Below are 13910 nucleotides of genomic sequence, written 5' to 3' on the forward strand. Positions count from 1 at the left end.
AGAATTTGAACCTGTAATTTTGTCTTGTCAATCCAATTAGGGAGGTCATATTTTAATCAAAGGAGATTATGATGTATTACACTTATAATATCCAAAGAGAGAGTTGAAAACTTTCACATGCATCACATTGTTTCTCTGTATCTACAAATTTTTGTGATTCCAGATGTTAGAGACCCTTCAAACTACTCTAACCTATTAACAATTGTAGCTGATTAGATACACAAAAGAGACACTATATCAATACAAGAGAGGAACAGAGAAGGAAAATAATCAGGGTCCAATTCACCAAAAAGGGGTTCTTGCTTATGTAACTGGTGTTGCGCAGAGCTTTTGCCAAACCGAGAGTTTGCATGGTTGATTGAAATGATCCCCTATGCTGAGTTAGGCTGTTGTGGTTTACTCTATGAGCCTGCACTCAGCCAATGCACTGTTATGTAAACATTCAGAGGACACATTTAGAAACAGCGGGTGTACTGTGGACTTTGGGGTTAGCTTCCTAGTCTATATCCGTGCTCATAAAAATAGCAATTTGGTCTTTTCCTTTGATGGTACAAATACAGCAACTAGTCCAGTCTTGGCATTTTGTAGGCATTCAACAAATATTAGCTGAATGAATTAATTAAACCTATGTTTATTCCAAAAATAAGCATATTTTCAATAGTTTGTGAAAAGAAAGTCTGCTCTATTTTTCTAAGTACTGTCTGGACCAGCCCTCATTTTGATGGTCAGTGAATCATCTAACCACTTCGTACCTGATAGATTTAGTACTGAAATGGACAGGGTCATTAGTTAAAAGGAATATTCAAACTCTTCCTCAGTTTCATCATAGAAAGCAATGATCACAAGCTGAAGGTGAAGGGGCATTGTCCTTTAAAGTGTTAATATGGAGGAATTAATCAGGTCCTTTCCTTTTGTGAGGGAAGTAAGAGATCCATAGATTGGAGAGTGATTTTTGTTCATGAACAGCACCCCGTGGTTTAATTGTTCTGTCTATATGAGAAATAATCTGGAAGTTAAAATTGGTCTTAATATAAGTTGATGAATGCTGGGAGGTTGTTGGTTCAGTTAGATTCAGGACCTGAATTTCTCAACATCTGCTAAAGAATATTCAATTATAGGAAATGATTGCAAAGTATGACATTGGAGAAGAGCAGATGCTACGTGGGTTCTCTTTCTGAAGGGCAAACGAAGTTAAATGACATTAGCCTCCTGAGAAATTTTTCTTCCAGTTGTTGGTGTTTAATATTCTGGCTTGAATCACAGAGGAGAGAATGTGAAAGCTGGATGAATTCTGTGGGCTCATCCACTCCCCACTGCCTCACTTCACATAGGGGACAATCAGGAGAAGCCAGGCATCATTTTCCATATTTGCACAGCTCCATTTTGTAAAACAGTCTTTAGGACTTTCAAAGAGGCTTTTTATTTATGTTAATTAGACACAGGGACTGAGAGTTTACATAGAGCTATTAAACACATTTGTAGTCATCTGAACTATATCTTTGAATGCTAAATCCACCTTGCTTTCTTCTTCTTTTATTTTTTCACCTTCCTTTATCACCTACCTCTTCATGTAAAGACTGCCCTAGAATTGTTACTGTTACATATCTTAAACACAAAAGCTATAAAATAAAATGTCTACACATCAATGAAACACGTAGTTTTCATTATAATACAGAAGCTTACATTTGCCATCACACGTTTTTCATATTATATTTAAAATACGCATGAATAGTTTACCCTAATAAACATTTGGGGGAACTTTCAGAAATAGAAAGTGAACGTTTCAACTACATTTCACCTTTTCTTATGAAGAGCTCAGAATATTCTGTTTATGGACTTAATGGCTTTGTTTAATATAGTGTCTGTGTATTTCAGAGCAGGAACAATGGGTAAATCCTGTTTGCACATCATTTCTACTACGTCACTCTTCCTTGTATACATTTTGCAGAAATCGCAAAGAAAATATGTCTAAATATTCAGTCTTTATGAACTTAAGTTTTAATGGCTAATTTCATGCTATATTGGAAAGTTTTGCCTACTAAGAACACGGTATCTTCACCCTGTATAGATTTTCTCCTGCAGAAGGTATTGTTCTGAAAGTCAGCATTTTGGGACTGGTACTTTGGGAAAGAGCTATTGCCTGTTAGTTATAAGTGCTATTCTTTTATCTTGGATATACTTATGTCCAAAAGCAATTTCTTCTCCCTCATGCACTCATTAACTATATTCACTGAATTCCCTAAGGTTGGCATATTTCATATTATATGGATTAAAATGTAGGACTCAGTCTCACATCAGTTGTCTCATATAGGCAAAGTGATTTTTGAAGCATAATGAAATCTATAAGTAATTTTAGTGAATTGGGGCCCTGAAGTAACAAAGAATCTGGTTCATGATGTTTAGGAATGAAAACTATAAACTATCACAGGATGAATGGCTTGAAGAATGAAAAAGAAATCCACAAACTGACCATATACTGTGTCGTAAGACATTTCATGATCTGGTAGAGGAGTTGAAATGTCTATAAAAAAAATAATGAAGATAAGAAATAATTAACAAAGAAACCTAACGTTTGAAAGTCCTGAGGAGGATTAGTGAAATAGGATTTCCCAAATAGATTTCCACCAATATTAAATTATGAGTAATATCTTCCTTACCATTCAGTGCCACAAAGGAATCTGAAAGACAAAAGGGTGCAGGAGGTTACTTAATGTTTGACTCTGCTTAGTGTGAGTTCCATAGTACATGGGAATAAACTCACACTGAACTCTGGCAATACACAATCCCCAACACTAAGCAAGTGCTTTCTTCATTTCTGCTGGTGACATAAGATGCTTTTGTATTTGGTCCAATGTCACACCCTCATAACTCTTCCCCAAGTGATTTTCCTCAAAGTCACTGCTTTTATTGCCAAGAGGCAGAGAAAAAGCAAGAGTAGAAAAAATGGTAACTGTGATTTTATGTGATTCTGAGAAATTAAGCCCTACTCTATACCGAGGGACATATATGTGGATAAAATAAGTGACATCTGGACCACACTTACAAAGCACGTTTTCTTTACATTCGCTCTCATTTCATCCTCACAACCATGCCGTGAGGAACTGTGCAGTATCACAGTGTTCTGAACTCAGCAGGGGTTTTAGTTAGGTAATTCAAAACAAAAATAATAACAATCACACACATGTAATAGGCAACGTACATATGTGTGTGTGTAGTGTGACTGGGTCATTACCCCTTAAAATCCCGTTAAAGAGTCATTGTGCACCAATTAGCTGACTCCTCTGAATACCTGTGTGTGAACAGGTACGTCTCATAGAAGTAGGTCATGCTCCAGCAGGAGTCCAGGGAGAGAGCAGCCACAAGGAAAGGCAGCAGCAGCTCAGCCTCACCTCCTGCTCTGAGGAGAGCCTCAGCAGGAATGGGATTCAAGGGTAGAGACACACGCACACACACAGGCTTGACTGCTGAGATTAAATAGAGGGTCTCCCTGTGCCAGACAGAGGCTTCCTTAGGTTCCTAGGACATGGCTGTGCTGTGAGCCTTCTATTGTGGACACTTTATAGAAACAGTAACAACCATTGTCACGTTTTCCATGTGTTTACCTATTAAATCCAAATCAACTCCCCTATTTTTCTACAGATGCCCATACTACCAGATCATAAAAATACGATGAAAACGATTCACTAAAAACAGCCAATTAAGTACAAAACAAAACCTGTTTCCCTGAAACTGGAGCCTTAAGGCAATGTGGTTGAGATCCATGGACCAAACATCAAATTGTTTCACTGTACAAAAGTAACAGATCTTTTGGCAATGACACTGTCTCCTAAGCTGAATTCTTAACTCGTTAGAGTTTGTGTGTGAAGACATAATAAGCTGTTGCCAATATGAAATATTTGCAAACAAAAAAATATATATGTCAAAGAAATTGGAGCTAACACTGCCTGTGTCCCTCTTTATTTGATTATATCTGATTTCTAAAAGAGGCAGAAAGTAGAATGACACCGTAGAGTCTGAAATTTCAGTACTCATGGTTCAAAGATTTAGAGTTATATCAATGATTTTCATTACAGAATCAAATATCAGAAATGATACAGTTTCATTCCCTTAAGAGCTATTTTTTAGGTGCCGTTTTGAAAGCAAACTTCTTGAAATTCATCATATATAACATTTAAAACGCTGCAAACTAAACATTTTCTAAGAGTATAGTATTATTCTCTAAATTAGTGTTAATAAAGCATTTTCAGAATATTAATCGTATCACAGGACAACTGGGCAGAAATTTGACCAGGATCCTTTATGTGAAGTGCTAACTAAAATGTTACCATTTAATAAATTTTGAAATGAACGGAGATTAGCATAATTTCTATAAAAAGGTTATTTTGAGTCACCGTGCACTTAGTTGGTTATTTCTGAAATTTTTGTTTATGGCAAATGGTAACAGACATAAATCTAATTTTTTAAAAAATAATTACTTTTGTTAGTTGATATGTTCAAGAATAGTTGATATGTTCAAGAATAATAAAACAGTCAAAACAATCCCATTCAATTAAAAAGCTAGAGTATAATGTTCAGTCGTTTTATAATTTGGCTAAAAATTACAGTGTACTAACATTTTAAAAAACAACAGAACTGTTTTTTTATTGTTTTTTTTTTAATGGAAATACTAATATAACTTACTCCTCTGCTGTAATTCATACCTTCTAGAGTGGATTTGTTCCACAGCATTATAATAATAAAATAGGTGCCAGCATTTATAGCAACAGCATCGACAACATTGGCTTTAAAACACACTATTTTCTTTATTTGATATTTAGAAGATGGTTTCTGTTATTTATGCATGTCTTAGTGCCAGCTGCACTCAGTTTCACATGCGAGGTAATGTTTCTAGGCCATTCGATAAAAGCATCTTTATGCAAAGGTAAACAGGATGAAAAGATTTACTTACTGTGACAGTCTCCGAGACCATCTGTATTGCCATGCTCTATGTCCTGTTCAAAAGTCAGGCTTTGCAAAAAGGAGGTGGGGGAAAAACAAACAAATTCAATAATGTGAGTCATTATTCTGGAATGAGTCTTAAGTTTCATTAAAGCATCTAGCGCAGTATGATGAATTGAGTGGCAGGTGCAAAAAAATATGTAGATGACAGCTTGAACACTTACCTCTGAAGTTTACAGAAATGAGTCTTATGTGAATCTCCAAAGAGAAGCCATGCTTTAAGCAGTTAATTCAGATATTATTCAGAAGTTAAATAGTTTGTAGATTATTTATATCCTTCTTTTACTCTGATTTCCTGAGTGTTTCTTAAACATTTAAAACATTTAAATGTCAAAATACACTGTTACGTAAGCAATATAGAAGTCTATAAATTAAAAAATAAGTCTTTTCCTCTCTATTTTCTCTTTCACCCTGCTTCCTTCCTAGTCCTTTATCTATTTATTTCTTTGCTTAGCGATAACTTAAATAGCAAAATGCTAAAAGGTACAAATGGGCAGAGGATATGTGGGGCCCGTGAAGACAGGACTTGGTGGTGTACTTTGCTGAGACACTCGGGCATTTTGTTCACCATGCCCAGTCCTCATACAGTGAACATTTTTTATCTTTAGAATTAGCCAGCAGGACTCAGTTTAGACGATCCCAATTTTGTTGGCAACATCCAAAGCATCCTAGTCAGGAGCCAGTCGAACAAATGCCTTCTTCTCCCCATCAGGCCTGATCAGGGGTGTTGACCTTGGCGATGTCAAGGTCATGGAGCTTTTTCCAGCCTGTTTGATCTGGTGCATGTGGCCTTGACATCCACATTGAACACACGTGTATTGTTGTCTTCTGTCTTGTCCTGGCTGACTCGGTCTTTAGGGGAACTTGCTGACAGCACAGTGATCAAGCTTGTGCCTGCTGGGGGCGTCTGCCGATGGTATGTGGGCTGCCTTCGGAGCCGGTGTCTGGGGCCTTCGGAGGGTGGGTGAGTGCGGGTCTTCTCTTTGTGGCTGTGGACGCCTTTCAGCTCTGCTCGCTTTGCCTTCAAAGCTTTGGCTTTGGCTTTGGGAGGGGCACGGCCTTCCTTCCTCACTTTCGGTGTCAGCTCTCTATTTTCATTTTTAAAATAAGCAGACTGGAATCATTCAAAGGAGTACTGTCTTTTTGGGGGGCAACTTTGCACTTCTTCCCACAACATAATTGAAACTCCTATTTTGCAGCTGCCTTCCGAGTTTGTGAACCACGTAAGAAAACTATTTTGTAAGTCACACCTTGATCTACCATGTATATTTTCCAATGTGTTTTGCTGTTAAACAATCATATCCTCAAAGGATAAAGATTTCTAGTGGTAATGAGAACCCATATGCATCAGGACCTGAAAGCCATTTTCCAGGGAAAGTTTTACATGTTTTGAGCTTTATGTATGTAGATGTTTTGAGCAATATGTATGTAGATCCTTAAGAGACAAATTTTGGAGTTCTCATTGTTGACTTAATGATTTTAAAAAAATCAGTCTTATGGCCTTTGGTTATACTTTAAACATAGAAAGGAGATCGTTCATTTCTTAGCTTCCCTCACTGTGCTATGCAATCCTTTCTTCTCTTTACTTTAAGGGTTCCCATGAAAAGATATAAAGCTCTAACATCATAGTATGTCAGTATTGCTACTTACAAAGCTGATCTACTAATACACAGTGGGTCAACCCTTCGCAGTAGTAAAATTTCCAGGTCAGATTTACAGTTACCATTAGCTCTGTCTATGGGAATGCTTTCCCTCAAATTATGCAGGTTGGTGGTCATCAGATATGCCCTTCTATCTGTCTAGCTATTGTAAAGTGGGAGAGGAGCTTCAGAGCGATGCGAGGACGATTCGGTTCGCCCTTTGGATCTGGGGAAGTTGAAGGAATTGGCTAAGAAAGCACTGTGCTGCCATATGGCACCTTCCAATTGAGTTGCCATAACCTGTCAAGGATGTTCAATGAATGGTTTTCCAAATATTATTTTGGATTTCACATCCACAGGAGTGAAAACATAAAAGAAAGCTTTTAACTAATGCCTTCTGAGCTTTTAAAGACAGGGTAACAGTTTTAAGCACCAAAATCACGGGCATAGTAGACTGCCCTGCTCTAGCTGATCTGCTGGAAAAATGCCAGTTGACTACCTAACGAGAAACAGGGTCAACTGTTCTTCAGTGCAGGAGAAAGGCTTATTGGATGTATACAACATACTTGCAGTACAAACGCATCGCTTAACAAATGCTCTGCGATTTTTTTCTCAGCCTTGTATGGTCAATTAGAGGAGCCAGTTTTGCTATGGCTGGACAAACCACATCACTAATCTAATTGGTACCCAACTGCTCCTCTTCTCTGCTGTTCTCGAACTGTGATGATTAAGGCATGCACCTCCTTGCCCCTCTCTCCAGGGAACACTCGGAAGCCCACTGTATTTCTTTGTGTTTTTAATCAGCCTGAGGACAGATGATTCATCAATTGGAAATCTGCCATGGGTGATATTGGTGTGTTCTGTGAAACAGGAAAAGGCAGGAGAACGGCTGGCAGTCCCGTTGGTGAGGTTTGCCCGGGAGGCCGAGTGCAGTGGTATGTGTGAGCACAGTTATTCGTACGTCTAGAATATAGAGCATCCAAAGACCACTTTATGCTCTCCCACACCGCGGGCTCCTTACCTGCTGCTGGGGGACACATGGGCACAGGAACCTGCTTCCTTTAGCCATCCGCAGTATGGGTCTCTGGAGGCGATGCAGGTTCTGCAGGAAGACGATATCCATGAGCTCCCTAGGGCTCTTTTCTAAGCACTGTGGGCTTTCTAAGGGTCAGTGAGGCAAAGTACATACTTTTTACACTTCCCGTGTCGTTCACACCGGCCAAGGGGAACCTTTATCACACAGGTGGAGAATGCAACATACAGAGAGTTGCTTGCTTTGTCCAGTTGCATTCCCATAATCCTCTTGTCTTCTATCCCATCATAGCTGCATCTAATTTTATAAGGCAGGATAATATTATTAATAGCGTCTCTTGGGTCAGTTCTCTCTTTCCTGCCACCACCCTCATAGGCCACCTCCCAACCCAAGGTGATCTCTTAATCTGATCTAACTGAAGGTGAAACAGATCCTTAGGCATGCGCGCGCGCGCACACACACACACACACACACACATAAACACATTAGTGGTAAGGAAAAATAATGCTTTTATGTATTAAAAGATTTTTACAAATAATATTGAAAGACATGTAAAAATGCACAAAACCTAAGTCTGCCGTGATTTTCTCGAATGAAAGGGATCATAATGACATAACAAATGATTACTAAGAAAGAACCAAACATCCTATGTACTTTTCAGGGTTGTAAACGCTCATCTCCTCCAGGAAAAGGCTGTCATTTAGGAAACCACTGTTTCCTATCCTGGCCAAGAACTTCAAGATGATTCCCTTCTCTGATCCCAGGAAGACCACAGTGTAATTCTGATACGGCCCAGCAGCAGTGTCCACCGCAATTTTGGTCAGATGGTATCTAAAATGACAAGATCACATTTGTTACCTCTTTTTTGGTCTATCATTAAAGTGTCCCCTTTTCCACTTCAAGCAGTTGTGACATAGCTTTCGAGTAATAACCTCAAGAGAAATGTATGCATGTAAGTAATGCTCTCAAGCTGTTCTGGTACGTTATTTCCATACGCAGAGCATTAATACAGCTCCAAGGGGAGGAAGAAGGTATGTGTGTGTGGAGGCTAAGTTATTACATAATAGACAGCCGTAATCATGTGAAGTCTCAGCAATTATCCTTTCCGTGAGCAACAAGGAAAGCCTGATGTCTCCTATGAAGAGGGGAAGAAATAAGGGAACTCATTTAACATTTCATTGAACATTGAAAAGCAGTGGCTACCATTTTTCCATACTCTTCTTCTGAGGAGCAAAGCCTCATCAACAAAATGTCAGGTTAGAAAGCTTTCCAATTGTATTAGGCTGGTGTAAAAGTAACTGCAGTTTAAAAGGTTAAAAATTGCAAAAACCAAATTACTTTTGCCCCAACCTAATATGTGGAGGGACTGAGAGTACTGAATGATGTGTGAGCAAAACAAGATCCATTTAAAGCCAAAGATGAAGGACATCAGTCTTGTCATATGTCTAGGGTAAGTCCTGTTGGGCATCCTATTGCTCTGAAACCCCTCAGCCAGTCAACACTCCATGGACACCTGTTTGTCCTAAGCACCAGAGCAGGAACCAGAAAACATGGACCCTCCTGCAAGTTACATTGCTTCCATTTTACGGTCAAGAGCTATTATAATACTTTAATATCTTTCAGTAAAGTCAGTTTAAAAATGATGGTAAAATTAACATGTTTGATGAGTGCCACAATTGGATGGTCCTTAGGAAAGCCTGTTGAATTGTTTGGAAATCATCTCTAAATAATACGAGGAGTATTTAATGCTATCACAGATTTCAAATCAGCAATCCTGTCTCTGCTGGCCACTACTTCAGACAAAAAATGCTAACGTATGAATCCGTCATGCTGCTATACGTGTGCAAATGCTCCGTTTGCCCGAGCTCCATTTGACAGCTAACATCCCAGGCTCAGTGCTCGGATGGAATTTACAGCATGTTTTGCAGCCATATCCCGCTAAACAGGTATCCATAGCCATGGACTGATTCTCTCACTTTTTCTACTTTTGCACAGATTGGATTAACGGGCTAACGCGGAAGGAGATATCTTCATTTCCTGTCATTGCTGGCGTGTGTCCAATTAGCCTGAAAATACCAGAACTCTTCTCACTGGGGATGTGGTGATGGGGGTTTGGTGGCATCCACCCCACTGGCCAGCATTTAGCGCTGAATCAATGCCCAGGATAAGATATTTGTGGCAGGATCCACTGATACGAGCATGACAGAGGAGGGAATATCCATTTAGGACATGGTGTGCGTGGCACCCACCTGACCATCGTCCTCAGGAACCACGGCCTGTTGATGATAGAAGGCACGGCCTCATCCATGAGCGGGTGGGTTTTGATGAAGCTCAGGGTATCGTCAGGAAACTCATTGGAGGTTGTATATTTTTCTAAGGAGGATGAGCCAGCACAGCAACCTGGCCTAGAAGAAAAAAAGGGAGGGAGCTGTTTCATGCCTTTTGGCAAATTCTTGGAATGAACTGCTTCTCTAAGCATCTGGCATGAGGGAGAATGTACCGTAGGCTGGAAGGGGGAAGTTGACCAATGCAGAATGCCACCAAATAAAATGTGATTAGATTTCCTCCAGGCCGCCTCCTCATTTCAGAGGGAGCCTCAGCCAGGGCATGTCGGCCTTGCCTGGGGGCAGCCTGGCTTCCCCCCAGTGGCACAGGCAAACCCCATAAATAGTGAAGGAGCTTGAAGCAAGTCGGGGAGTGTGTGGCTTGTACGTGTCTCAAGGACTGCTCTACCTGTCCTATAACCCCGCTAGAAGTACTTGAAGCATTTGCTCTACAAAAAGACAGAATTAAGCTGACTTTTTTACAAATGTAGACAACAAAGGCATTCAAAAAGCTACCAGACAATATATGTAGCAGCAGGACTCCTTGTAACCATATCTCATTACCTGGGGGTCACAGAACATTTGGGTTTTGTTTTTTATTGATATTTTTGTTTTTGATTTGGGCAGGTATGAAAAGCCAAGTACACGAACGATTCTCTCCTGAAAGATCATTTCTTTATTACTGAACAATGACATGAAAATTCACTTCTACAAGAGATTCTAGGGTTTCAGGAGTCAAGAGCCATCTCAAGTCAGATCACGGGGACACCAATGCCAGTCCTGTCCAGGCACCTTGTTTACATGCTGGTGCGGGAGAGGAAATGGGACTTTGCCAACAGTGGCATGGTCTAGCCGCATGCACACACGGCTATTCATGGTACTAACCCAGCCAGCCCTGTGGAAGCATACTGGTGTCTGCAAGAGGGAGGAGGCAAGCACATGGAAAGATGAGGGCAAACACACTGCCTTCAGTGGAAAATCACTTCCAGCATGTTTCCTGGTCATCACCAGGCTGACAGCAACTTGCACAGCCGGGAGAGCATATTACAGAACTTCTCTCTGAAACCCGAACTCTTAGGCTTAAGCTCCCTTCCTACTTACCCAGAAGGTAGTTAACAATTCCAGGCATTGACTTAGAAAATCTGAGGTTTACAGGATGTGCTTTTTGCACCTACTGTGCTCTCTGTAAGTAACTATGCACAGGCCAGATAATTCAGATGATGCAGACAGATGAACCACAGGGGTTTCTCCTCTGGGTATAGCGGTTCACATTATCTAAGTTAGTTCAATTAAATGAGTTGGGCTAGGTATTTTGTGTGGGGGACTGGAGGTTGCAGGAGATAGTTGGAAACCAAAAATATTAAGACAACATTGGGCTTTCTTCCACAGGTCCATAAATTCAGTGAAGAAAGCTGGGCACAGAAGCATTTTCTATGTAACTTAGATTCCAAATGCTGTAATGTGTGCCACATAAAGAGGGCAGGCACGGGGTTGGGGGAGTTTTCTCCTGCCCCAATTAGAATGAATTAACTGGTTTAGGGTGAAGATTTGCAGGAGATTACATAGGACCAAGAGGTCTCTCCATTGTCTCTGGACAATAGGTTCCCCATGAAAGCAATTCTGGAACATATTTCAGGGAGAGGTAACCTGCACTGCATTTGGACCCCAAACAGACCAGAATCCGGCAGACCAGAGACATCTGAATGGCCCACTGTACCTGCTGGTCTCGTCTTGCCCTGGACCTGGGAGTCCTGCTCCAGCCTGGTCACAAAATGCACGGAACACATTTTATATTTCACATTTTATTAGAGTTTAAAGACATAAGTCTCTGTAAAATTGAAGGGAAGCAGGGAAGAGTGGTGGAAGTAATCTATCTAGCTATGTGAATTCGCACAGTACATTTTATACCTCTTTGGACCTCAGTTTTCTCAACTATACACCTTTGGGAGTGGCTGGACCTGATGGTTCCTATCATCCTAGGATTACACTGGACGAGCCACAGATATTAGAGGTTAAGTAAGTGAAGGACTAGAGAGTCATTGTTTTAAATACAACTACAGGTAACTCTGGATCTTAAGGGAATGAAGGTAAATGACCTGATAGGCCTTTCTGTTGTTCTGGCATTTGTATCTGTATGGCTAGCATGGAAGGCACTGGTGTGCAGCTCACAAGTACGTTATCAGAGGCGCAAGCTGCACCATTTCTGGAAGTTCCAAATAGTCATACAAATACTTGCACGTACCTGGGCTTAGGCACTCGTTCATCAGGAACTGGTGTCCAAGTAGAATCCGGAGACTTCTGTTCTTTGAATCTCCCAGTAAAAACATTGGCAATGTCGCGCATGTCATAGGCACAAACTGCAGATCCAGGGATGCTACAACATGACATTGCAACGTGGTGTTATTCACGCGACAGGCACACATGCAGCTTGGCAAACATACGCCAAAAAAACTTGCCTCTTACCAGCAGTTGAAATTTAAAGTTCATACCCAAAACACAATAAATGTAAGGGATCCTAGTGCATAAAGAGAATGCTTCTGTGAATCACATTTGTTTGCATCAGTGACCTTAAAGAAAAGGGCTAGTTACGGACCGCTCATAGAAACGCTCTTCATGTCTTCATTGCTTCTGGAACCACTTTTGTTTATAAAGGAAGAATAGTTGAACTGGTGATTTAGAAGTTTCATTAATTCCCTGATATTAATTTTCAGTTAATAACCCAAAGATAAAAATCTTTGGAAAATATCCTACATCTCTAATATTGGTGAAAGTATGAAGTAAAAATGCTCCCACTATCCACATACTGCTTCTTTGGATTTGGTTCCTCAAACTAAGGACCCCAGGAGTGAGAATGTATGTGTGGGGAACTCATTAATGTTTTGTTAGTCACTGTACATTTCAGGTTCTACTGCTGGTTTATTTGCATAAGGCTGAACAATTGAAGTTGAAAGTACGAAAACTTTGCAAATAAAGTGCTCTATTAAGTCCTAAATAATAATAATGACGGTAATCTCTACCTATAATTACATTCTTGTGTGGCACTCCTGGGAAGACTTTGGGATTTTTTTTTTTTCCATCAGTGGTTAGAGTCATGAATTATACATTCATCTGGGTACAGTGTTTGAACCCATGTGTGTTTTTGACTATGGTTGTTCCTTGATTTTGATCAAATAAATTGCATGCACCAGCTGGCCAAGAGTTTTAATCAGCCTTTGAGGTAGTGGCCAGTGCACAGCAGGAGTGTCCAGGACAACACGTGGAGCTCGCAGTATGGGGACACCACCCAGGGCCGAGAGAAGGATTTCGCACGTAGTGAAAGGATATGGGAGTCACTTCATAAATGATTAGAACTTGATGCTATATGTTTAATTTCACAACGATTATTGAAATATTACTAGTAAAGCAAGAAGTAGGGAGAGGATTAGAAAGGTTACTTAAAACACGGTGGCAGGATGAATTTTAAAATTTATATGTATATACATTGTTTATAGAATTGAGTATATAAAGACAGTGATACCATTTGTTTTGAAATTTTAAACTCCTAGCATTATTTATTTAATTTTGTAAGACTCTCTTCATATCTCCCTTTCCTAAAAGTAACAGGTATACGTATTTACTTTAAATGGTAAGAAAATAGGATAAATACTGAAGTGTTTTATGAGGCACCTCTTAATAACTATAGACACCCTAGGATTTTATAATCTTACCAAGGTTAGAAGCACATGTGAAATCCTTTCTTCCTTCCCTACTTTACTCCCTCCCTCCTTCCTTTCATTTCTCCTTCATTCCTTTCTTGCTACCTTGTGTTCATTCAACCTATATTTATGGAATCCCTAATCTCAAGCAGTAAATGCTCAATAAATAACACAGAGTCCTGCTCTCGGTTGACTCACAGTTCAGTATGGAGGCAAATGA

The 13910-nt window shown here is 40.0% G+C and overlaps 1 protein-coding gene across 5 annotated transcripts in view; it reads right to left on the reverse strand.

Moving 5' to 3' along the window:
• SEMA6A (semaphorin 6A) overlaps positions 1-13910 on the reverse strand; it is a 122917-nt gene that overhangs the window by 24459 nt on the left and 84548 nt on the right. For 3 of the 5 annotated variants that reach the window (XM_033110130.1, XM_033110128.1, XM_033110129.1), the window contains 8 exons: positions 12238-12369; positions 9921-10076; positions 8326-8502; positions 7828-7968; positions 7660-7740; positions 4949-5007; positions 2658-2678; positions 2471-2521 (listed from right to left, as the gene is read on the reverse strand). In XM_033110130.1, coding sequence (XP_032966021.1) covers positions 2471-2521; positions 2658-2678; positions 4949-5007; positions 7660-7740; positions 7828-7968; positions 8326-8502; positions 9921-10076; positions 12238-12369 — 818 coding nt within the window. The remainder of the gene's footprint in view (positions 1-2470; positions 2522-2657; positions 2679-4948; positions 5008-7659; positions 7741-7827; positions 7969-8325; positions 8503-9920; positions 10077-12237; positions 12370-13910) is intronic. The other 2 variants (XM_033110131.1, XM_033110132.1) reach the window with 1 other exon arrangement.

This window comes from Rhinolophus ferrumequinum, chromosome 7 (genome assembly GCF_004115265.2).
Source record: "Rhinolophus ferrumequinum isolate MPI-CBG mRhiFer1 chromosome 7, mRhiFer1_v1.p, whole genome shotgun sequence".
Classification (NCBI taxonomy): domain Eukaryota; kingdom Metazoa; phylum Chordata; class Mammalia; order Chiroptera; family Rhinolophidae; genus Rhinolophus; species Rhinolophus ferrumequinum.